General features: G+C 43.3%; 1 protein-coding gene across 1 annotated transcript; it reads right to left on the bottom strand.

Annotated features, from left to right (window-relative positions):
- Window positions 1-611: 611 nt before the first annotated feature.
- On the bottom strand, window positions 612-18,306 carry LOC140190478 (PR domain zinc finger protein 1-like). The gene is made up of 5 exons (XM_072247092.1): window positions 18,063-18,306; window positions 17,686-17,935; window positions 6,137-7,185; window positions 3,137-3,265; window positions 612-1,693 (listed from the first exon to the last, which is right to left on the bottom strand). Exons 1-5 carry the CDS (start codon window positions 18,069-18,071, stop codon window positions 1,136-1,138), a joined length of 1,995 nt encoding a protein of 664 aa, XP_072103193.1. The 5' UTR covers window positions 18,072-18,306; the 3' UTR covers window positions 612-1,135.
- Window positions 18,307-25,090: the final 6,784 nt, after the last annotated feature.

Consider the following 25,090-nt stretch of genomic DNA (forward strand, 5'->3'; position numbering starts at 1 on the left):
AGAAGAAATGTGATGGAATGTGCTTCAGGTAAATACAAAGTGAAAACAGCCTCTTCTCCAGGACTGTAGAGTGAAGGAACACTGTCTTACCTCTGCCTGTCCTCCATTCCATCCAACCACGTTCTGAACAAATATAGTACTGTGCAAAAGTTTTGGGCACATATATATAACAGTACTGCTATATATACAGTACTGTGCAAATAGTCTTAGGCAACCTAGCTATATATATGTGCCAAAGTACTGTATAGTAAACCCTGAGACCCCTGTCCCAGAAATTCATCATTATCCTCCCCATTCCTAACCGCCAAAGGTCACCTTCCTAGCCAGACTTCAGGAGTTAAGCTTCTGGGATTGTATGAGTACAAGTTTCTGGTCGGATTCAATTGCCTGTCTTTATATGACACATGATCTTGCCATCTTACTAACACTACATCACACCTATTGTGTCTACATAATTTTCCACAAGCAGCACGCAGAATCCGAAAAATGCAATGTCACTGACACGGATGCCAAGCATTAATGACTATTGGCCTTTACCATGTCCATTTGCAAGAGGAAATTTTAAATAATTAAATTATTTTCTCATCAGATACTGGAGATATCAATCAAGATTTTGTCATTGTGAACTTTATTTAAAAAAAGAGAATGTTCTGTTTCTTAATAAATAAGAGATAGACCTTAGAAGAATAAACTCATCCAATTGTCTCTTAACTGATAAAAAATATATACCATTTTCTATTGCATAAATATATGTAACACACCCTGAGAAAGCAGAGAAAGCACAACTGGTTATCACGGCAAAGGCTGGGTCTGTACATTATCAGTACCCAGGAATGGCCATGTGTTGGGGGAACTTCCTTTTTGGTCTGACTGAATGAAAAACTTATTACAAATGCAGGGACCCATTAGCAATTTCTCAGACCACATTGGGAGAGACTACTCCCTCTGGGAAAAATAGACAAAACACGCAAGAAAGAGCTTGGAAATAGTCTGAGTCCACATTTGATTTTTTTTTCCCCTGCAGTCATTTTAGTTCAATGTCATGAATTATCCTGCTATTTTATCCAAACACCTTCCTCTTATAATGTACCATTGTTGGTGATGAGTCCCACACATGATAATGATCATTGTACAATTATAGACTGGCTTCTTGCTTGACACTGATGGGGACCAGGGTTGCTGGACCATGGTGAAACTGTATTAGGCTGGAAGTCTTGACCCTGTCATGGAGGTCAGAGGGGGGATGGTTGCCTCCATTGTTCTTGTGGTATTCTGCTCTGAATTGTTCCTCTTTATGGTCTTTGTCAAGGCCATACATTTGAAGTTGCTCGGTTACCACCTCCATCTCCGTTGCTGTGGCAGCCTTGTCCAACCTTTCTGCACTTTCACTCATGTCGAACCTGTTGATTTCGTCGTCGATCTTGAGGAGATCCTCCTTGGACCGGCTGGTCTCTGGCGCCATGCAGCAGTTGCCGTTTAGGTGGATCTTCAGGCTGCACTGGTGGATGTAGCTCTTGGAGCAGAGGTGGCACTTGTGTGGCCGCTCCTTGCTGTGTAGACGCCTGTGCAGCTTGAGGTGGACGAACTGGGTGAACTTGGCTGAGCACTGCTTACAGTGGTAAGGTCGCTCTCCGGAGTGTAGACGAAGGTGGGTCTTCAGGTTGCTGGTGCTACTAAAACGCTTGTGACACACCTGCCCGAGCAAAAGAAGGAACGGTAAGTCAAGCACTTGGAAGAAAATCCAAACTGTGCCACACTAAAATGAGTTTCTTTCCTGTCCCACAGGGTATGTGGGTTAAAACGGAGGCAAATGTCAATGTGACACAATCCTATTCTACTTTTTCTCTAAATGTTCTATGTTATGACCTGTATTTCATTAACATCCTTTCCTTTCCTCACAACCACAGCCACCCCCATCAGTTCCACTCTCCTGAAGGCAATGAGCCAGAGGCTCTTCAGGTGCCATCTATAATCTGGAGCCTCCTTCAACTAAACCAGCCCCTTGAGGGTCTCCGCAGTGAGAAGTGGCAACCAATACAGTTCTGCCCTCAAGAAGCATGCCACGCGAACAGTCTAACAGCACACCGGTGAACTCTGCGTATGATGCAGATTTGTCAGTAATTTGTGAAATATTCTAGGTGTGAAGGCCAGGTGAGCTCTCTGCCTGTGCACCCAGGTTCCAATTGATGGAACCCATGACATTGGCCTTGGCCATTCAGAGCCTGTTTGGAAAATCTCAGGATCAGTTCACTGGAAAGATTTCGAGGTACTGTCTGCACTGGTGCCAGAATGGACTCAATAAAATAAGTATGGCCAGTTAGACTCTGACTAATTTTGTCTGGATCATTGCAAGGCAGCTACCAGAAACAGAAGGACAGATTTCCACTCCCCCATCAAAGTTCAAAGTAAATTTATTATCTAAGTACATATAGGTCACCATATACAATCCTGAGATTCATTTTCTTGTTAGCACTATCGAATAATAACCATTACAAAAATCAGTGAAAGACAGCCCAACCAGGGTGTCCAACCAGACAGCAAACTATGCAAATTGGAAAAAAGAAGAAATAATAATAATAAATAAATAAGCCATAAGTATCAAGAATATGAGATGAAGAGACCTTGAAAGTGAGCTCATGGGTGTGGGAACTTTTCAATGATGGCGCAGGTGAAGTTGAGTGAAATTATCCCTGATGGTTGAAGGGTAATAACTGTTCCTGAACCTGGTGGTGTGGGTCCTGAGGCTCTTGTGCCTTCTTCCCAATGGCAACAGTGAGAAGAGAGCATGGCCTGGGTGTGGGGGTGGGGGAGTGTCGCTGATGATAGATGCTGCTTTCCTACAACAGTGTTTCATGTAGATGTGCTCGATAGTTGGCAGGGTTTTACCCATGACGGACTGGGCTGCAGCTATCTATTTTTTTGGGATTTTCCATTCAAGGGCATTGGTGTTTCCATACCAGTCAGTACACTCTCCACTACACATCTATAGAAATTTGTCAAAGTCACCCCACCCATGACAGCAGTGATGGTATTCGAATGTGGGGTGTGCTGCCTTTTGCAATTAAGGTCAGGAGCCATGGCTGACTTTTAATCACCTCAGTTTATTTCCCAAGTCACCTTGCATGCACTCTCTTACCTGACACTGGTGAGGCTTTTCCCCAGTATGTACAAGGTAATGCTTCTGGAGATGGGCCAGTTGTGTGAACGTCTTACTGCAAGTGTGGCAGGAGAAAGGTCTCTCTCCACTGTGGACCCTCAAATGCACCTGCAAGGAAAGGAATGGAGTTAGATCATAGTCTGCTAGAGGCTGGGTCCTACGTTCCATTAAAATTGCATTAGTAATAGCTAGACCAGATATTAGCTCTCTTTATTGAGAGATGAGTCATTCTCTTAAAATTTCCTTTACGTCACAGGCTAAGGCTTGTAAGCTAGCAACTCATTACCAAAAGGGTACGTGGCATACGCCACATAAAGGAAAGAAAGAAATGCATGACAACAGCACTTTTCATAATTTCAGGATGTCCCAAAACAGTCTATATCCAATTAATCATTTGTGAAGTATAGTTCTTACTACAAGTAAGAAATGCAGCAGCTAATTGTGTGCCACAAGTTTGCAAAATAAGTAATATGATAATGACAAGTTTATCTTATTTTGGAGATAATGGTTGAAGGGTGTTGTCCAGGACACCCTGGGAAAAAAAAGATTGCTCTTGCTTAAAGTTGCTTTAAGAGATCTTTTACATCCCCTAGAATCAGCAGATGGAATCTGAGAGCAGTGCGGAAGCTCCGCCAGTGACATCCTGGAGTGTCGGCCTGGAATATATGACCAATTGCTTGGAATAGAGCTTGAACCTAAGACCTTGTGGTCCTGAGGTATGTTAACCCACTGAAACATTGAAGGCAGATACTCCACCTCCACCTCGCAAGGAACCCTCCAACAGTCATGTTGTTCTCTGTACCTGCTAGCTATTTTCCTCAGCAGTTAAATAAATTTACTTGATGCCATCATTGCCTCGGAAGCTAGAACATCTGAATTTTAGGACAGTTTGTCTTTAAGTTGAAACATGGGGAAAGTCTCTTCCAACCAGTTTGCTCCAGGCTTAAGCCATCAGAAAACATTTGCAGCATTTTGTGTTGTTTCAGCATTAAAAGATACAAGCATAGCAAACTTCTAAAAATATATTTTGTGGATGGTGGGCTTCACTGGTAAGGCCAGTACTTAACAGCCATCTGCACATTGAAATGGTGAAGGGCTGCCTCTTTCTATCATTAGCCTTTGTAATGGACCAGTGTCAGTTCAGGGGGTAATGAAGAATCAATCATAATTCTGTTAGACTGGAAACCCATTGAAGGCCAAAGTGGGGAAGGAGAACACATTAGTTTTCCTAATGATGCAGGCATTATGTTTAGATACTGCATAATATCTAAGATATTGCTTATTGACATGCACCTGGACCAATAGATATTGGTCTTTGGGACTAGACAAAATCATGGTTCGCACACACTAGATGGGCTGAAGAGCTTCTTTCTGTGCTGTAGTGCTCTGTGTCTTTAGATAACACAAAAGTGTATGGCCACTTTTGCAGATATCGGTTTTTGAAAACTAACTTTTATTTATTTGGGAACTGTTTGAACAAGCGTACCAACACCAAATTCTATCCAATAATGATGAAACCACTGATTTGGTTATAGAAGCATGTTGGGTTAATTATAGAGCAATTTCACTCATACTTTTATTGAGATGCACCAGATAATTTGGCATCAATTTAAACACAGCGTTTTAGATTACCCTGCGCTGCCATCCTTTTGGTCATCACATCTTGCTTGGTTTGGACACAGTCACAGTCCAACCCCTTTTGTCCACTCCCTTTCTCCGTCCTTCCTCTGTGTCTGTAACCATTGCCTATTATAATGAAACATCAGTAACCTGAACCCTTAACATGGCTTCTCTCTCCTCTGCTTGACCTTCTGAGTATTTCCAGAACCTTCTGCTTATTTTTCTCCTCAGGTTACAGTTGTGTGCTTCATATTTCAGTAATGCTTGTGTACTACTGTAAATATATTGTTTGATTAAGCATCCTTTGTTGTTTAAATCATTAATTATGGGTTATATGTAAAAGGGCATCACGCCACCACATCAAACGTGCGATCCTCACTTAAAGTAAAAACAAACATACATGTGTTGTCTCCTTGTTTTCCCTTCAATTAGTTTCCATGCTTTGAAGTTACAAAACATAACAGTATTCAGTATTTCCTTTTTTATATTATAAGAGCCATCAGTATCCTGGTCTCAACAATTTATGGGAGAACATAAACAAATGCAAGAGCTTGCCTTTCTACCCTTCATCCCTGTACAGCATTCAAAAAGTTCATGGCAATCTTTTACCTCAGCACAGAGTAGGCCCTTCCAACCCTTCGAGCCACACTGCCCAATGTTCCCCTCATTTAATCCTAGCCTGAGCATGGGACAATTTACAATGACCAATTAACCTACCAACCAGTGTGTCTTCGGACTGTGGGAGGAAACCAGAGCACCCGGAGGAAACCCACGCATTCACGGGGAGAACGTACAAACTCCTTACAGACAGTGGCGGGAATTGAACCTGGGTCACTGTCGCCTTTTAATACCGAAAGGTATTAACCCCTTTCCCCTTCATTTTCTAACAGCTAAGCACCAATTATTCAACTGCTTTCCTGAATGTGTTAAGTGACTTAGGTGCCACAACCCCAATTAATAGAAAAGTGCAAAAGCTCAGTATTCTGGGTGAAGAAATCTCATTTCACCAGACTAGCAAACCGTTTATTTTGAAAGTGCTCTCTTGTTCTAAGTTATCAATCCCTATTTATCCTGTCAAACCTCATAGGAACTTTGAACAATATACTTCAACAAAGAAGCAGTTGGAAATCCCCACAGTTTCTGAGGGTATTTAAGTGCATCTTCCACAAATAATCCCTTTCTCGGAAGAGGGAAGGAGAGAACAATGCCCTTCACACAAGTAGTTAAACGCTTCTACATGTCCCACCCTGTCAGCAGTGAGGAAGCACATGCGAGTTCCAATGCAAAGAGTGGTCTGAGCTGAGAATGCAAGCCAGTGCAAGTTACTACAAGTAAAAAGATTGTAAACAAAATACTTACTTTTAGGTTAGATAGTTGACCGAAGGTCTTCGAACACACGTTGCACTCGTATTTGATCTTCCCATTCTGTTTCTTTAGCGGGTAAGGAAGTGACTTATAACCAGGGAAATCTGCAGAAGAGGTCTTTGGTTTGCTCAGATTCATCGCCTCCTCACTCCCCGGAACCCATGAGGTAGCTTTCAGATGCATTGACAGTTCTGAGTTTATTGAGGTACCTGAAGTTGGAGGCTGGGTGAGAGGCATCTCCTTCAGGCCCACCCCGGGAGCCATGGGCGAGAAGGCGCTGGTGGGAGCGGGGATAAGGACGCCTTTTGGCTGCTCTGAAACATGACACTTCTGCCGCTCTTCTGGAGGCAGCATGACGGGCAGCATAGTCCGACTCATTATGGGGTAGGAGAGGCAGTCTCCTGCTGCAAAGCCGCCACAAACCGGAGGCATCTTGCCAAACAGGCTGAGGTTGTTCATGTTGTTGAAAGTGGCTGGGCTGCTGAGCGGATGAAAGCTGTTGAATCCAGGGGAGTGGTTAGGCAATACAAGTCTGGTATAGTGAGGAGACAGAGTGCTGTATGGATACATGTACTGATGCTGGACGTGGCCTGCAGGTGCATACATTGGGTAGGAAACCAAGCCCTCAGCATAGCTAGGATGCCCATTCATGGGTAGAGGGAGTTTGTTGGGAGGGGAGGTTGTCGGACTAGGAGAAAGAATGCAAGGGGTTTGTTGAATTACAGAAATTTTGGATCTTTGGTTTGAATTGTTCCTATCCAGTGGCTGTTCATCATCCTTAACATCATCGAACTTTGAACCATTTTTGTCTGACGCAGGTCTGCTGACAACATCTGAGTAAAGTTTTTTACTGAAGTCCATTATTTGGCTGTCTGGAGTGACGGGTGGGGTATCTCTTTCGATCACCTCTACGTCCACTTTTTTGTCCTCATTCTTTGCATTGTCGTCATTTGGGTTTTGGCCTTCTTGAATATCTTCTTGGCTCTGAGGTAGCTGGCCACTGTATTCAGGCACCAGATCTTTGTATCCCTTGAGATTTTGTTCTAGGAGGACAAAGACAAACCAGATCGTTAATCAGGGGAAATGAAGACCAGGACAGCAGGATAACATTGCGATTAGCATAATGCTCTACAGTACAGGTGGCAAGGATTCAATTCCCACCACTGCCCGTAAGTAATTTGTACATTTTCCCCGTGACCGTGTGGGTTTCCTCCGGGTGCTTCAGTTTCTTCCCACAGTTCAAGGACATACCGGTTGGTAGATTAATTGGTCTTTACAAATTGTCCCATGATTAGGCTCGGATTAAATCGAGGTTTGCTGGCCCGCGCAGCTTGGAGGGCCGGAAAGGCCTCTTCCACATTGTATCACAATAAGTAAATTTTTTAAATAAATAGATTGAGGTGGTAGATGAACCATGACACACAGTATAAGATACCAGCAAAAACTAAAGATGGTTGAAGAGAAGAGATAACAAAGATGTAATCATTCAGTGAAATTGTGCTGTAGTTATGGGCTAGTTGGTAACACAGAAAACCATGGCTTTCTCTGCCATTCCAGTCTAGGCCAACACTTCATGACAGTATACAAAATGGACACCTAAGAGGATGTAATAGATTTTTTGACACTATTGTGAAGAAATGCAGGAAATTCATCCCCCTTCCCTGACAAACTTAGCTCTGAATAAAAATAAAATGCCAAAAACAGACTTATCCCACTTCTTTGCTGTTGTGCGGTCCTAACATGCACAAAGATGTTTTCTGTGTTTCCAACGAAAGAAAAAGGTTACTTGGCTTGAAACAGAGATAACAGACTGTGAAAGATATTGTCACTCCGGGGTAGAGAAAGGAAGGTGTAATGAGAAAAGAGGCCTTATATTTTTGGATTATGGAGTAAATCAAATATGAAAAATTTGAGGTGTTTTTCATCTTTCTCATGTCTTGCATTGTCGGACAACTTGCATTTGTCTTTCCCCAGTGACTGAGAGGATTGACGCAGACTGAGAGGGCACTAGCGTCAAAAACGTGGTCGCAGAAACAAAACAAAAATAAGATTAAGATGATTGATGCCGAATCATTGACATATTTCCCCACCTATGGAAGGTCAATGGATAAAATTTCTACTGAGTTTATATATTTTGGATCATCAAAATATTTAAAAGCCACTTTGCACTATATTATCATCCAGGTCAATTTAACAATACATGGATGGGGCTAGGGTACTGAGCCAAGCTTCGGAGACGTTTGAGAGATGAGGCAGGAAGACCTAAATTAAACCCAGCTCTTTCAGACAGGATGGGATTGGACAGATGGAACGCTGGTGGGTTTGGTGCTGATTAGGCACATAAAGAGTTACAGTCAACAAACCCAGCGCTTTGCAGAACTGCTGGAGTAAAAGTGCTTCTGCTAAAAAAAAATAACTATGCTTTGATCTGTGACCAAAGATGAGTCTTCTGATAGGAGGCAAGTCGCACTGAACCAGAGCTTCCTCTTTCACTCGCCAAATCATTTCAGAAGAAACTTAAGTGGGTGGGGTCTCGGTACAAGGGGCTGACTAACCGTGGAGAGATCACAGTCATTCTGAATTGTGCTGAATCATATAATGACACTGCGTGGAATTAAGTTTCTGAAGCCAGTAAATTAGGAGGAGATGAAAGCACCAAGTTTAGTTTACTACCGAAACACAGAAGGTAAGAAAGAAACCATATTTACTGAGTTATTGACTTCTAATTCCCCAATCTTTCCATTGATCGGAAGACAATAGATACAATTTTTATTTAATATACTTTGCAAACGCAGGTTCAGGAATGTGATTTTAGGAAAGTATCAAGCCTTACAGCTAGGCTAGACTAGACTTTTAATTAACTATCTAATGTAGTGATGCATTCCCATATAACCTTTGACAGTCTTTGGATGTGTGTCCTTTCTTCTTTTTGTTACTTCAACAAGTATACCATCCTGTGTACCATTATCACCATTAGTGGAAAGTCGTCTGAAGCTCGTCGTTGCCTTTCATGTCTCACACCCAGTGCTGCCTGTAAGGAGTTTGTAAGTTCTCCCCGTGACTACATGGGTTTCCTCTGGGTGCTCCAGTTTCCCCCACAGACTAAAGATGTACTGATGGGCAGGTTAATTGGTCATTGCAAATCATCCGGTGATTAGGCTTGGATTAAATCCGGGGATTGCTGGGCAGTGCGGTCAAAGGGCTGGAAGGGCCTACTCCACACTGTATCTCACTAAATCTCAATAAAATTCTCACACATGGGTTTAAACTACAGCTTATTGATTTGGGCTCTTTCGTTGCCCTTTCCTGCTCTATCAATGCACCATCCCTTGAATCCTGTGGCAAAGTACTGCTCCATTAGCTATTCACTCCTCTTCCCCTTCCACCCAAAACATTGGCACCTGCTACAGACTGTATGGTGGCCCATGGACCAGCAACCACATGGCATCAACCCATCACGCGCAGGATTCATTGGCACCTTCATCTCACCACTTAGCACCATTTCTGATAACTGCAGAACACAACCAATATTGCAAAGCTCGTCTCACAAATGAAACTGGACTGATCTTAGTACACATTGTAAAGAATAACTATTCCTCATTGGAGTAACCGGGGTGCATCTACCACCCTCTCAGGCCATGCATTCCCAGTCCCCGATATCTTGCCATCTTTTTCCCAGCCCGTTCCCCTTCCTCCTGTCACCAAAACTGCTTCACTTCTTCTATACAAGTAGCTAGCACACTTGGAAACGCAAAATACTGCAGAAACAAACATGAGAAAATCTGCAGATGCTGGAAATCTGAGCAACACACACAAACACAAAACGCTGCAGGAGATCAGCAGGCCAGAGAGCATCTATAGAGAGAAGTACAGTCGACGCTTCGGGCTGAGACCCTTTGGCACGACTCCCGTAGACGCTCGAGTGTGGAGCAACAAAGAAGCAGCTCGAGGAACTCAACAGAGTGTGTGGGGGAGAGGAATTGTTGACAGTTCCTTTCCCTCCATGGATGCTGCTCAACCTGCTGAGTTCCTCCAGCAGATTGTTAGTTAAACCAGCATACTTACCTAGTTAAGGCTCTTGCTCCATACAGCACCCTCAAATTTTCAAGCCAGCCTAAGAACAACACCCCCAAACAACAGGAAAAATAGATGGCTCTGATATCCGCTCCATATGTTACCTTCAAGCCAGTCACCTAGTGCCTCAGCTCAGCATTCAAAGCTGCAGAGTAATGTAGCAGTTAACGTAACTCTGTTAAAGTGCCAGTGATTACTGATCAGGGTTCAATTTCCACAGCTGTCTGAAAGGAGTTTTTACATTGGCCCCATTGCCGCATGGGTTTCCTCCAGGTACTCGCACAGCGCAAAGGCGCCCAGTGAGTGTTAGCAGGTTGTGGGCGGCAGAGACGGCAAGGCTTGCGGGCTGCCACCAGCACAACCCTCTCTGATCTGATTTGATGCAAAAGGACACACTTCGCTGTAAGTCACGATTCGCGTGTGACAAATAAAGCTGAACTTTCCTTTTGACGTGAGTAAATCGCAGATTGTAGAACAAACACACTGGGCTGAAGATCGATGGTTTCAGGACTGGGGTCGTACAGGGCCAGCACTGCAGTTGCTGGTATTGACTGGTGCATCAGTTCTGAGCACGGTAAGTACCAGGCTTCATCTTAATGCAAATGCAGAAAGTAACTTGTACTGAGTAATATTTAACCTTCAGGCCTAACCATAAACCTATATTAGAGTCAGAGACAGAGCACAGAAACAGGCCCTTTGACCCCACATTCCCATGAACTGCCCCAGCGTTCAACCACCTGCCTACACACTAGGACCAACTTCTTGCCAATGGATAGTCAACAGCTTTGGGATATGGAAGGAAAGCAGAGCACCAGGAGCAAAACCAGGCAGTCAAGGGAGAACTCTAAGCCCGCCAGAGTTGCAGTTTTAACATTCTGATCCCAATTTTCAAATCCCGCCCTGCCCCCAGTGCCCGTAAACTTCATCTCTTCAATCTTCGAGATTCCAGAGTTCTTCCAAACATTACTGTTGGGATATCCTCACTTAATTCGTTATTCCCCCATTTCAGTGAAAAAGTTTTAAACACTGGAAATCTCTCCCTAAATGTCTTCAGCTCACTTTCCACCTATAAAACCTACCTGATTCACTAAACCCTTGGTCACCTCTCCTTTTATCACCTGATGTACTTCAGTATCAATTAAAATACATACTTTTTTCAGGCATTAAAGTAATTATAGAAATGCAAATTATTGTGGTAATGAATACATGGGGTTACTTTTGACAAGTCATGTTCAATTATGAGTGTGAGTCACACACAGCTCTTTCACAATACACCTCATTCTTAGACTCTAATGGTGATGAACATTTGATAATATGTCATTTATAGACAGCCTCATTTATATTTTGTTACACAATGACACCCATCATTTGAAACCTAAAATAATGAATGTAAATTGGATTACTCTGTAAATTAAATATTAGCTTTACTTTCAACACATAGTCACAATCAAGTCCCGGACTGATGGGCCATACATTTCTCTGCTCAATAAGGAGATACGTAAATTCTTTTAATAGTTCATGGTTCAATAGTTCCACTTAATATCAAAGATATCAAAGAATATATTTAATATACAATTTTTGAATGGACGTTGAAACCATGAACACCACCTTATTATTTTTTTATTTCTATTTTGGTGCTATATATTTAATATATATGTATATATACTAACTGTAATTCACAGGGTTTTTTCCAACCTCACCACATATTGTGTTGTATTAGGGCATGTGACCAAGTGGTTAAGGCATTGGACTAGCTACCTGAAGGTCGTGAGTTTGAGCCCCAGCCGAGGGAACGTGATGTGTCCTTGAGCAAGACACTTAATCACACACTGCTCTGCGATGACACTGGTGCCAAGCTGTATGGGTCCTAATGCCCTTCCCTTGGACAACATTGGTGTCGTGGAGAGGGGAGACTTGCAGCATGGGCAACTGCTGGTCTTTCATACAACCTTGCCCAGGCCTGCGCCCTGGAGAGTGAAGACTTTCCAGGCGCAGATCCATGGTCTCGCAAGACTAACGGATGCCTTTTACTGCCACAAATTTAACAAATTTCAAGAATTACACCGTTGATATTAAACCTGATTCTAAATCTGAGAAGGTATACAATATAGAACCTGAAATTCTTACTCTCCGCAGACATCCATGAAACAGAAGAAAAGCCCCCCCAAGAACGAATGACAGAAAAAACATAAGAACCCCAAAGCCTCCCTCACCCCCACTTATTTCAGCAAAGAGCAGCAGCCTCACTACCCACCATGCAAGCACAGCAAAGCCCCCAAAGAGACCATGATCCAGAGTCCATCAAAACTAGTGTCCATCCCATCGCTTTGACATCTCAACAGGTCCTCTCTCTCACTAACGAGGAAGAGAGAGATCGCGCTCCTGCCATAGCAAGAGGGAGACCTACAGCTCACGCTGTTTTGATGTTACAGTCTGCAGCGCCATTTTAATTTGCATTCCCCCCGACTCAAGATCAGCAAAAAACCCTCTCACCGTCGAGATGAGTTCTATAAACAGAGCCCCTGTTTGCCTGTTGGATTAATTTGTAGATCCTCAACAGCATTAAAAGGTAAGTGGGAGAAAAAGATGTCTCTACTATTTACCAGAATTTATCTCTCAATCACCTTCATGAGAATCAGATTATCAAAACGCTGTTGATTGAAGCTTGCCGTGTGAAAGTTAATTCCTGCATTTTCTACACTATTATAGCAGTGATTACATTTCCAAAGCATTCTATTGGTTGTGAAGCATCCGTGGATTCCTGAGGTGGTGAAAGACACACTGAAACTCCAAACCATTTATCAGCCTGAGGTTGTGGAAAGGAGATCATTTGGAGGAAGGCAGCAGCAAGCTATTGCCAACTAAGAAATGGCACACTGCTTATGGCAAGTCATTAGGGCGATACGATCTTGATAACTAGAATAGAAATAGGAGAAATATCGCTTGGTGTAGTTGAAGCGTGAGGCGGTGGTGCAGGGCGGGGTGGACGGATAGCGAAAAACATCAGTTTACTTTCTCACAGGGTTGCATTAATATCTGGAGAGCTGCAATCAACTGTCACCAACTCAATGAAGCCCACATGAACAAAGCTCTCATGGGCTCAGCACCATCAAGCTGGCCTTTGCATTGATTTCTCTTTGTGCATTATGCTGTCATTTAATAAACAGAGTCAATATTTGAGTCAATTAAAACCTCAAATTGTTTTTGGACTTTGTAATGAAGTGGATCCTAACTGACTGATGTTTAACCCCACTTTCTTTTTCAGTTTGAATGTAGTGAAACTGGCTAGAGTGACAGGAGAATGAGGGTGGAAATAGCTTTCAATGCAAATATTGTAAGTTATTTTCAGAGGTGAAAAGGCACCATGGTGTCACCTAATTCTCTGCAACTCAGCATTTCCACCAGTAAAATGAACATCCTTTCCTCCAGAACACAAGTTGCCTATTTATCCAGTTTCACACAACTATCGACCTCAACGCCAAAGGAAATGAGTCTCACTGCGATTTTCATGTGACCATAAGGCACAGGAGCAGAATCAGGCCATTCGGCCCATCAAGTCTGTTCCAACAGATTTTATTGAATTTGAGTGCAGTGGCGAAGCATTTCATTCAATTGCCTTTGGACAGTGACTTATCTTCTCCACATCAAAAGGTTTTTGTTGTTAAAACAATGACAACATTTCTGTGCTCGTGACAGCATACAGTACTTCTAACATAGTAAAACATCCCAATGCCTTTCATTATCATTATCAAGTATAATTTATTTATTTTTATTTCAATTGGGCTGTTTTAATACATTAAGTACAATCTGAGACTATAAAATCTCTTAAGGGAAATACTAAGGGGCCAAAAATTTGGTTTTAAGCTGTAAATGAGAGGGAGAGAGAGAAAGACATCATCAAGGAGATAACAGAGTCAAAAGCTTAGTCCAGAAGGGCTTTGGCAGTGATGGGTACAACTCCAAAGGTTTTTGAGTTGTTGGTGGTGGGAGTTGTAAGGTGAGGGGCATTGTAAAGTGGGGAGGGGGAGTGTAAAGTGGGGGGGGAGTGTAAAGTGGGGGTTGTAAAGTGCGGGTTGTAAGGTGGGGGAGTTGTAAAGTGGAAGAGGTTCAGGAAGTAGGAAGGGGGCAATGGCCATGGGTAGCTTTGAAAAAGTGTGTGAATTTTTATTTGTTTTTAATTCATGGGCTGGAGACATCATAGGTCAACCAGTTTGCTTGTACAAGTATACGTTAGACTTGATGCGAGTAAGAGAGAGAGAGACAGAGACACAATTACCAGACATCAGCAAATTTTCATTGCTGGCAGTTTGGGCATCTGAACTAAGAGGGGCCCTATTCTCAACACTGTTCAGTCACCCTTGGGTGGATATATTGAGCTGCAGAAGCAGTGGTCAGGAACCCTTAGCTTGCTCTGTTCTCGAATCCACATCAAATTACAGCAAGGCAGATAGAAGGTCATTTGCAACACACACAAAATGCTGGAGGAACTCAGCAGGTCAGGCAGTATCTACAGAAACAAATGAATAGTCAACATTTCAAGTCAAGACTTCTTTAGGAATGGAAAGGAAGAGGGAAAACAACACAATAAAATGGTGTAGGGTAGGGGAAGGATGATAACTAGAAGGTGTTAGGTGAAGCCAGGTGGGTAGGAAAGATAAAGGGATGGAGAGGAAGGAGTCTGATAGGAGAAAGGGAAGGTAGAGGGGACCCAGGGGAGGTAATAGGTGAGAAGAGTTAAGGGGCCAGAGTGGGGAATAGAGGAAGGGGGGGGCGAGATTTTTGCCAGAAGGAGAAATCAATACTCATGCCATCAGGTCAGCGGCTGCTCTGATGGAACACGTTTAACCAGAATCATCTGCTTGTTTGTGACAAGCAATGAAAGTATGATATTGACAGACTTACTAACACCCTAGGGTAGGGAGAGAGGGGAATATCAGGACAAATTAAGTTTTAAATTGGTGGCTGCTATATGTAATAAAAACCTGTTTGGCAGGGCTAACACTTGTCAAACCACAGCAGAAGAAAACAGAAAATTGTTGCTCATTACTCAACCAGCACCAACAAGGTTTCAGCTACAAAAATTATCTTTTTCAAGAGAACACTGAGCCCAGATGAAGTCACACCTTTCTGATTAACTTAATCCAAACAGCGAATAATAGAAGGTAATTTTCAGATGTGCTCTGAGTAAACTGGACCAACAGATAGATTTGTGCACACCAGTGTGCATTCCTATACAAATATAAATATGCAAATATGCATTATCATACATATAGGCTAAAGTACACACTAATGAATGCGCACACATTGGCATGTACACAAACGCGTGTATGCGTAATCGCACCAAGGCATACAAACGCAGGAATTTTCATCCTGATTCTCCGTCACACTCTTTCAGCTTTAGTTTGGACCTTGTTTTAAACGCTCATCTGTGACTCAACAAAATCCTCAGCCTCGACACATTCACTTGCGTTCTCAGTTCTAGGTTGGATATTCCGTATAAAATATCTCTTCCCACGGGTTTCAACAGTGTTATTTTCAACAGCTGGATGACCAGATCCTTTAAACCCATACTGGACAGTACGGGGCAAGGCCACTCTTCTTTTAACGGGTCCTGTTTAAAGGGTGTGCAGTTGTACTTGGATAACTTCTTTTGGAGCCCTCTCACTTGAGCACTCCAAACGGGGAGGGGGGGCTACCACCCCACATCCTATTTAAAAATACCACCCACTCAATAGGACCTATAAAAAATTCGGATAACTTTCAAAGTTTCTGGATGAACATTGAACCCATGAACACTACCTCACTACTTTTTTAATTTCTATTTTGCATTACTTATTTAATCTAACTATTATATATTATAATTATTATATATATTTTACTGTAATTCACAGTTTTTCTCTATTATTATGTATTGCATTGTACTGCTGCCTCAAAGACAACAAATTTCACAACATACGCCGGTGATATTAAACCTGGTTCTGATTCTGAGCGAAAATGGAGAAATTTCATTGGAGAAATTGTATTCTACAATTGAGAAGAACACAATGAAAATGGAGTTGGGGAGAAACACAACTCCATCATTTTAATAAACCTTCACTCTTCCCAACTGTGCCTTCTAATCTCATCTCTTAAAAAACAATCCCCACTCCACAAATCTTTGAAGTGTTTAAAAGGCACAGACAGCCTCCAGCTGCAGGACATAATATGGGGTGGGGGACTGTTTGAAAGTGTAAATTATTTCTCTTAAAGGAAGGTTTATCTCGCTAACCGCATCTCAGGGTTAAAATAAAAGGAATAACCGCGCTGCCGGGTCTCCCCTTTGCATCAGCTTTGATATGCAGGAAATTTGAAACTTCTTGCAATCACACCATGAAATCTGGATTTAACATTTTAGTTCCAACACTTTCCCCTCTTGTTACGTGAGTGGGAACAGGTACGACTATTTGAACCTTTGATTGCTGAATTTCAAATGCCTTTTTTTTTAAATCTGATCTCACAGAGCAATGAAGTAAAAATTGCTGCCTGCTGACGCCAACCCATGCCCATTGACGGGTGACAGGAGGTTTGGGGCAAAGCAACTGTAACGAAAACCAGTTTCCCCCGGGATTAATAAAGTATGACTATGCGATGATGGGGTGGGGGTTCGATATGGGGAGCATTACACGTTCATCAGTCAACCCATTTCCCCCGCCGCTCTCAAACGGCTCGATACACGAAGTGAACCAGTGCGTCCAATTCGAACGGGTTAGACATTTAACGTGAGGTTTGGAGCGGGTCTCCACTGTTTCAGCATAGCACTATCACCACAATCACCGGACTTACTAAAGGGTGACTTGCAACGTTTAAAATATTGCTTATCTCCCGTGACCATTCTCCCCGCCCCCCGTTCTGTATTCAGCAAACGACCGGCTCTTGTCAGTCACATCCTCCTTCCCCGCTATCAAAAGTCCTTCTATGCTTTGAATTCTATACGTGACTGGGAAAATACTACAACAATAAACAGTCCCGTGGTGGGGTGCAGATAGAGAGCGTGGGGCAGCGGCTGCGAGACGAATTGACAGCGGCCAAAACCAAACACGGCCAAGGACAATCCCAGCTGGTGAAAACCGCTTGGCCGCCGAAGGGACGCATCTTGCCGCTTGCTTGGCGGGGTACGGGGAGAACAGGGAACAGGGTTAACCTGGGGCGGGGTGGGGGGGGGGGAGATGACCAGTAGAAGGGAGGGGAACTTTTGCAATTCTGTCGATAGCAATCAACCCAACTCAATGCCTCACGGTGGGTAAGACAGCAAACCACTCGGGCCCAACTTCGGGAAAAAGTTGCAGACCTGTTTGAATGACCACTGCGAGGTGAGGGGAAGGGAGGTGGGGAGTTCTTATTTTAAACTGAACAAGAGTAGAAGCAAATTTCCATTCTCGGCAACATCGATAAAAAAAAATATATAGTTCAATTAAAAACGGAAGACTCACTGAATTTAAACATCACCATGTCGCTTGGGGGGTAATTCAATCTCTCGGTAAACTCTCGGCTGTACCAGACCAGCAACTCATCGCTGCGTGGGATTGGTTTCACTGTGTAGAAGTAAATGTCGGTGCCTTTCTGACAAGCGACGAGATTCTGCTCCGCCGCCGAGTGTGCGGGGTTCACGTACCGCATCCAATTACTCTTACACTCGTTGTAGCCGTCCAGAAAATGATGCAGCCGCCCGGAAGAATAAACCTACGGTGAAAATTACATTAACGTAAACATTGGGTGAATGCTTTAATGTAACGATCGAGTATCGCTGGCGTCCCTGATTCCATTAAAGAATCGGATCAGGCGAACATAATCAAAACAAGTTCTCAACCTGCTCCATGTAATCACAGGTCCACTCTGCGCTGTTCAGTGTTACAGCGAGCGCAACAGAACCGGGAGTACAATCACTCCTACGACTCCCCCTACGTAGCAACACTTGACAGGTCTGAGACTAACGCTGTCATGATAAGCGAGTTATTTATAAGAGCTGTCACGTGACAGGGTTGGATCTTTCTGTGCGTATTTCTTTCACGTCCTTTTTTTTTAACAATCATTTACCCCACCCTATCTGACAGGCAAATCGCCTCTCATCTTTGTCCGATAAAGTGAATGCCTCTCTGGAGCAGGAAGTAGAACAGCAGCGTTCGAACAGCTGATGTAATTTGTTGTTTCTTTTCTGAATGGGGGAATAGCGGTGAGCCAGGGGATATTGAACAATCGTCATCATAGAATTTACACTTCGTGTTGGATTCCTATCAGACTCGAGTCCGAAATCCTGCAGGAAGGAAACACTGAGGAACTCATACCAGACCGCCAAATCCCGGGTGGCGTTTTGCCCACAAACCTGCTCTCTGAGACACCCGTTTTGCGTGATTCCCGCTCATCTTGGATTTAAACGCTGCTGAGGCCCATAGCACGATCCCGGAGCTGAGAATATTTCTGTCAAGATTTTTCTTTCTTTCCCCCTTCAACCCGCTGCCACCAGCTGGAGCACAGGTCCCATAGTTAAACTGTACTGGGTCTCCCATTGTCCCCTACTCCTGAGGTGTAGGTCCCACAGATACCATGGGCATGGCTCCGTTCCCGTATGCGTCTCTCAGGTAGCCATGGGCATCAGCCTTCAATGGGTGCTCCTCCTATCTCACCTAGTCTGACCAAGGGTCTTGGGTCAAAATGTCAAATATCCATTAATTTCCATAATGCTGCCTAACCTGCTGAATTCCTCCAGCATTGTGTGTGTGTGTGTGTGTTGCTTTGAATTTCCAGCATCTGCAAACTGTTCATGTTTATAGGCTGACCAAGGCACAGATCCTACAGAGATTGGCACCTGAAGGGAGGGGTCTCAAGAGTTGTGTCCCACTGGCAATCAAAACACAACTTCCAGCCCATGGTCTCCAATAAAGTACAGGTCCCGCAGTCCCCAACTTTCTCTGAAGCAGGTCCACAGCACCAAGCTGTTCGTGTCTCATTGAGCCCTACCGAAACAAAGCAGCAAAGCTCACTTTCGAATACCACGTTTGGCAGTTTCACACAGAGAATGAAACATTGAGACGATATGCAAAAACTTGACCAGGCATTGAAGCTTTTCGAGGCATGCCATACATGAAGACAGCCATAAGAAGAGGTAGGGAAGTTTACTGGGGATATTTCAGAGTTTTACAACTCCAACTGTGGCTGCCAATGGCAGCTCCACTAGAAATGAAAAGAGCAAAGATTTAGAGCTGGAGGCAAAGGTATCTCAGAGGCTGGGTGAAATGTGGATTTGATCCTTGGCTGACATTAATCCAGACTGTGGTAACATTTTGATCACATGGATCATAGAATTACAGAGGCAACTCAACACAAAGACTGTGCATTTGTCCCAAGCTGCCAATGCCAGCCCTCGTGCTTGATGGACACAAATGTGCATTTCCTTCTCAGAATATATTTGCATAAGTACAGTCTCACTTGTACCCACACACAAACCAGCTTTCTCTGTGGACGAGGCACAAAATCAACAATGTATTACCAAATCAGGATGCTGTATGACTTGGAGGTGTTCTCATGCACCTTCTACTCTTGTTTTTCTTGGTGATGGAGCTCACAGGTTCAGGAGGTGCTGTCAGAATAACTCAGCAGCAGTCCATGTTGAGGGAGACAATGCCAGGGTTCTATGGGGAAGGACTATGTAGGGTCCCTCCACCACTACGCATGGAAAAATGGAGCTGGATGGAGACCCCCTCCCCCAGACTATGAAAGAGGCACAAGTATTATACATTATTTTTTTCTTTAGAAGTTTATGCTACTGAATGTAATATCAATGTAAAAGCTTTTTTTGCATTGTCTTTTTCCCCTTTATATATATTTTTTTAATTTTGTATGGTTTACTTCTGAAGTTTATAAAAATATAGCCCTGGTGGTGGAGGGAATGAACGTTTGGACAGTGGCTGAGGATTTGCCCCCAGTGGTATCAAGCTCCTTGAGAGTTGGAGATGCATTCATCCAGCCAATGAAAATATTCCATCACACTCCTGCATTGGGCCTTGCAGTTCAAAGTCCAAGGAAAATTTCTTTACATTTGCGTTCAAATAAAGTAAATAGATTGCCACTGGTGGGGTTTCTTTGGGGTGTCAGGAGGTTTGTCTCTCAGAATCAGAATGAGAATCAAGTTTATTATCACCGGCATGTGACATGAAATTTGTTAACTTGGCAGCAGCAGTTCAATGCAATACATAATCTAGCAAAGAAAATAGTAATAATAATAATAATAAATAAAATAAAAATAATTCTAATCAATAAACAAGTAAATCAATTACACATATTGAATAGATTTTTAAAAACATGGAAAAACAGAAATACTGTGTATTAAAAAAAAGTGAGGAAGTGTCCAAAGATTCAATGTCCATTTAGGAATCAGTTGGCAGAGGGGAAGAAGCTGTTCCTGAATCGCTGAGTGTGTGCCTACAGGCCTTCGTATTCCTACCTGATGGTAATAGTGAGCAAAGGGCATGTCCTGGGTGCTGGCAGTCCTTAATAATGGACATTGCCTTTCCGAGACACCGCTGCAAAATTTTCATCATGTTAGGGAGCCCTCAGGAACCAGAATGACCTGCACCTACTCTTGGCTTTGGAGGTCAGAAGCCACAGAGTCATAAAAAAGTACAACACAGTAACAGACCCATCAGCCCAAGGTCCACGCCGAACCATTTAAACTGCCTACGCACATCAAGTGGCTGATGTGTCCAGTGGGAACTGCAGAGTTCATCTTAGGTGTGACAAGAGGTGCTTGAAAGGTCAGGTGGGTGAATAATTTGGGAGATGATGTTCCCCTCTTTATGTTGCCTTTCTATGTGCCCATTGATTGAGGACTGGATAACAGACAAGATACAATGAGCTGAGGTAACTGAGTCCTCTTCTGGTTGGGATGCTGGACCAGGACCAGGACCAGGACCAGTACCAGGACTTAACATTCACAATCTATGTCAGCAGTTTGGTGAGTGAATTGTGCAAATGAGTTGGGAACAGGAGTAGGGCATTAGTCCCTTTTAAAAGTTCAAAGCTTCATTTATCATCGAAGTATACAACTCTGAAATTCTTCTCTGTGTAGCCATGAAATCAAGAAAGAAAAGAAAGGCAGCAAGGTCATTAACCCCCAAATCCATCCTCCCTGCACAAAAAAAAACAAACAAAATGGAACAGGCACATCGACCCCCAAATCCCCCTCCCTGCACCAAAAGTATGAGAAAGATTGGGTGAAACACACAGAATATAAAAAACAACAAGACTTATAAAAGTCTATAGTACAAGTCCACGTCCAAAATGCAGAAAATAAATTTTCTTTGTTAATATGATTGCAACTGTTATTCTATATTCCTGTCTACCCATGGCAATCTAGAACCATAATATTTACAATTTAGCTGGATGAATCAAAAATTCTAAATGGGACTGCATATATGCAGTGATAAGGGAGTAATGAGGCTTCAAGAGGATGTAAAGAAACAGAATTCTGCAGATCACAAGCCCTGGCTACGTGACCACTGATGCCAGGCAGACAATCTCATAAGAGAATTGATAATGGCTGGGGTCATCTGTCTTGTAAAGACACTGCCAAGAAGAAGGCAATGGCTAGCCACTTCTATAGAACTTGTCAAGAAGAATCATGGTCATCGACCTTGATTGCCCATGTCATATGTCATGACACATAAGGATGATAATGAAAGAAACAGAATGAATGGACATCAACTTGGAAAGCAGAGTGTAATATGGAAAAAAATGTGGGGAAATCCATTTTGACAGAAGAATCCCAGAAATAATGTGTATTTGTTGAATGGTGATGACTGCAATGTACTGATATTCAAAGGGACTTGGTTTCCCTATATACATCATCATCATCATGTGCTGTGGTCATGACATAGGCAATCATGGTCTCATGACTATGCCAAATTTTTCTGCAGAAGTGGTTTACCATTGCTTTCTTCTGATCAGTAACTTTACAAAACGGGTGACCGCAGCCATTATCAATACTCTTCCGAGATTGTCTGCCTGGTGCCAGTTGTCACATAACCAGGACTTGTGATGTGCACCAGCTGCTCATACGACCATCCACCACCTGCTGCCATGGCTTCACGTGACCCTGATTGGGGGCTAAGCAGGTGCTACTCCTTGCCCGAGCGTGTCCTACAGGCTGGCGGAGGGGAGGAACACCTCACACCTCCTTTGGTAGTTGTGTATGTCCACACAAGCCACTGAAAAACCAACTCTAGGCACAGCAGGTAATAATGAAGAACAAGTGGTTGATTACAAGAGGATTTTAGGTACACTAGAAAAGCTATTTTATTACAGCGGTACTGAGATCGAACTGGACAATTCTTCTGAAATCATTCCCTGTTACTAGAAATGAGTTCCCAATTGCTATAGATAATTAACCAACCTGGTCCTCAGTTGCAGGTTGATTGTAGGAGAGGTGAGATTGAGTAGGCTGAGCTTCTAGTCAGGAGTTAACACAATGGGGAGGACCTGTTGAACCACATGAAATTCTCAGAAGCCTTCTCAGGTTGGGGCATAGGATGTTTTCCATTGGGTTTGGGGAGCTTAGAACACAGTCACAATCTAAACCTTTTTTTATGCCATGGATCCCTACCATTGTCTGAGGGGTCCATGGACCCCAAGTTGGGAAGTAACCATTTAGGAGACAAACAAGCGGAACTTTCTGCAAGAGAGTAGGGAGTATCATTTGAATTCTCTACCTTGGGTGTGTGAGTGAGTGAGAGTGTGTGTGTGTGTGTGTGTGAGAGAGAGAGAGAGAGAGAGAAAGAGGGTGCAGTCACTGATACCATTTAGAAAGGAGGTCTGGATACTACAGAGATCGAGAAATATCGGGTTAGGATAGGAAAAACAGCAATGTGGTGGGTTAGTCATACTCTTATTGAGAAGCCAAACGGTCTACTCATGTGCTTCACAGGTTGGGTTGTCACGGCTTTGAGTTCCCAATAGCAAGCGGGAATGTTCGTACTTGTTTCCAAGAATGCTTTGGCAGCTTCGCTGGGTGGTGTTCTGTGTCCTGATCGTTGCTCGGGGCAGAGCGACGATCCTCAGACCGATTAGCCTGAGGATTCCTACCCTCCTATAGATCTAGTTCATGTGGCACCTCACCATCGTCCCAAACACCTCACACAAAACTCATGAGGTTTTTTTTGCTGTTACGTTAAAGTTTCGGATCGTCAAAACCAAACCAGAAAGTTGGTTCCCTTGATTTTCTCCAATGTCACAATAATTCCTGGCACATGCGTCGCTGTGGACTTGGCGGTTATCGTTGATCCTTTCAGGATTTCCTTGTAGTAGCGTAGCGTACCGCACCACACGGTCCATTTTTAATGCAATACTTTATTATTCTGAAGGCGGGAGAAATCGCAGCAACAAATAACTGCGGATATTCCCCGAGCTGGGATTAGTTTTAACAATTACTCACTCTTGGGAGGATTTCGCAGAGTTTCTGATGTCAACGGGTATCGTTATTCGAAAGAGTTAGAGCCGGGGTTATATAATGACTCGAATCAGCGGGCGTGAGGATGGGATGCCGTCGGCAATGTAAAATGCAGGAGTGGGGAGTGCCACCTCAAGAACTTGTACACAGACACTCCGTTCCCCATCACCCAAACACCAAAAACAAAACTTAGCCGCTGGCAGATCTGGCTGCGGTTTCCAGCCGTTCCAATTTACAGATTTTTTTTACCGATCAAGTTGCACTTGTAGTTACAATTAAGCAATTAATGCGTTAAAAAGGACTTCGAATCCGCCGCGTCCACTGCTTGAACTAAACTAAATAGAATTCGGTCAGGTCCAGCTCACAGTTTTAAATGCGAGGGGAGGAAAGGGGGTCAGATATCACCCGGCACGAATTAAATCAGGAAACCAGGTTAAATCATCAATTGGACAGTTTGAACGGAACATAATTCTTCAAGTGGGAAATTTCTGGAAAAAAAGCTACTTAATGGAGCTCCTTTAACCTCCGAATTGATTTAAACACGACAAATTGTCTTCGAAACGGAGTGGGCCTAAAGAACAGGAGGTAAAGTGACAAGGTGGACATTAGGGTTAAGATCAATCAGAATCGAGTTTATTATCGCCGGAATAAGTCGTGAGATTTGTTGTTTTGCGGCAGCAGTATAGAATCAGATTCAGGTTTATTATCACCGGCATGTGATGTGAAATTTGTGCAATTACGTAAAAATGCTACAAGTTGCATGAGAAATAAGTTAAACTCAATAAGTTACAATGAGAAATATATTAAATAATAAGAAACAGCTCATATTAGCTTTCGTTTCCCCCATTTTAGAGGAAACGAGGCAACCAGGGAACTGTCTTGGCGGCAAACGCCCAGGAGAGGGCGATGAGTGAGCTGGTTTAGTGATGAACACAACCTGGATGTTATGTTTGTAGTACTGGGAAGCCGGGTGGTCGTGAATGACACACACACACACACACACACACACACACACAGGAGACGAAGAGGTGAGGGACAAACGTGCAGCTGTTTATTTTCCTTGTAGAAGGGTCTTGGCCCAAAACGTCGACTGATTATTCTTTTCCATACATACTGCCTGGCCTGCATTGCTCTGGATTTCTAGCATCTGCAGCATCTCTAGTGTTAATGATTTACCCGGAATGCCTATGATTGAGGTGGCACGGTAGCATAGCGTTTCAATTCCCGCCGCTGTCTGTAAGGAGTTTGTACGTTCCCCCCATGACTGTGTGAGTTTCCACTGGGTGTTCCTGTTTCCTCCCACAGTCCAAAGACCTACTGGTTGATAGACTAATTGGTCATTGAAAATTGTCCTGTGACTAGGCTAGGGTTAAATCGGAAGCTGTTTGGTGGCACCA

Source organism: Mobula birostris, chromosome 30 (genome assembly GCF_030028105.1).
Source record: "Mobula birostris isolate sMobBir1 chromosome 30, sMobBir1.hap1, whole genome shotgun sequence".
In the NCBI taxonomy this organism is placed as follows: domain Eukaryota; kingdom Metazoa; phylum Chordata; class Chondrichthyes; order Myliobatiformes; family Myliobatidae; genus Mobula; species Mobula birostris.

Excerpts from the sequence above, each read along its gene's own strand:
- LOC140190478 (XM_072247092.1), bottom strand. Across the intron at positions 7,186-17,685 it reads CATGGTGATGTTTAAATTCA|AACAAAATCTCAAGGGATAC; the intron begins GTGAGTCTTCCG and ends TTGTCCTCCTAG. Across the intron at positions 1,694-3,136 it reads AAAAGCCTCACCAGTGTCAG|GTGTGTCACAAGCGTTTTAG; the intron begins GTAAGAGAGTGC and ends TTGCTCGGGCAG.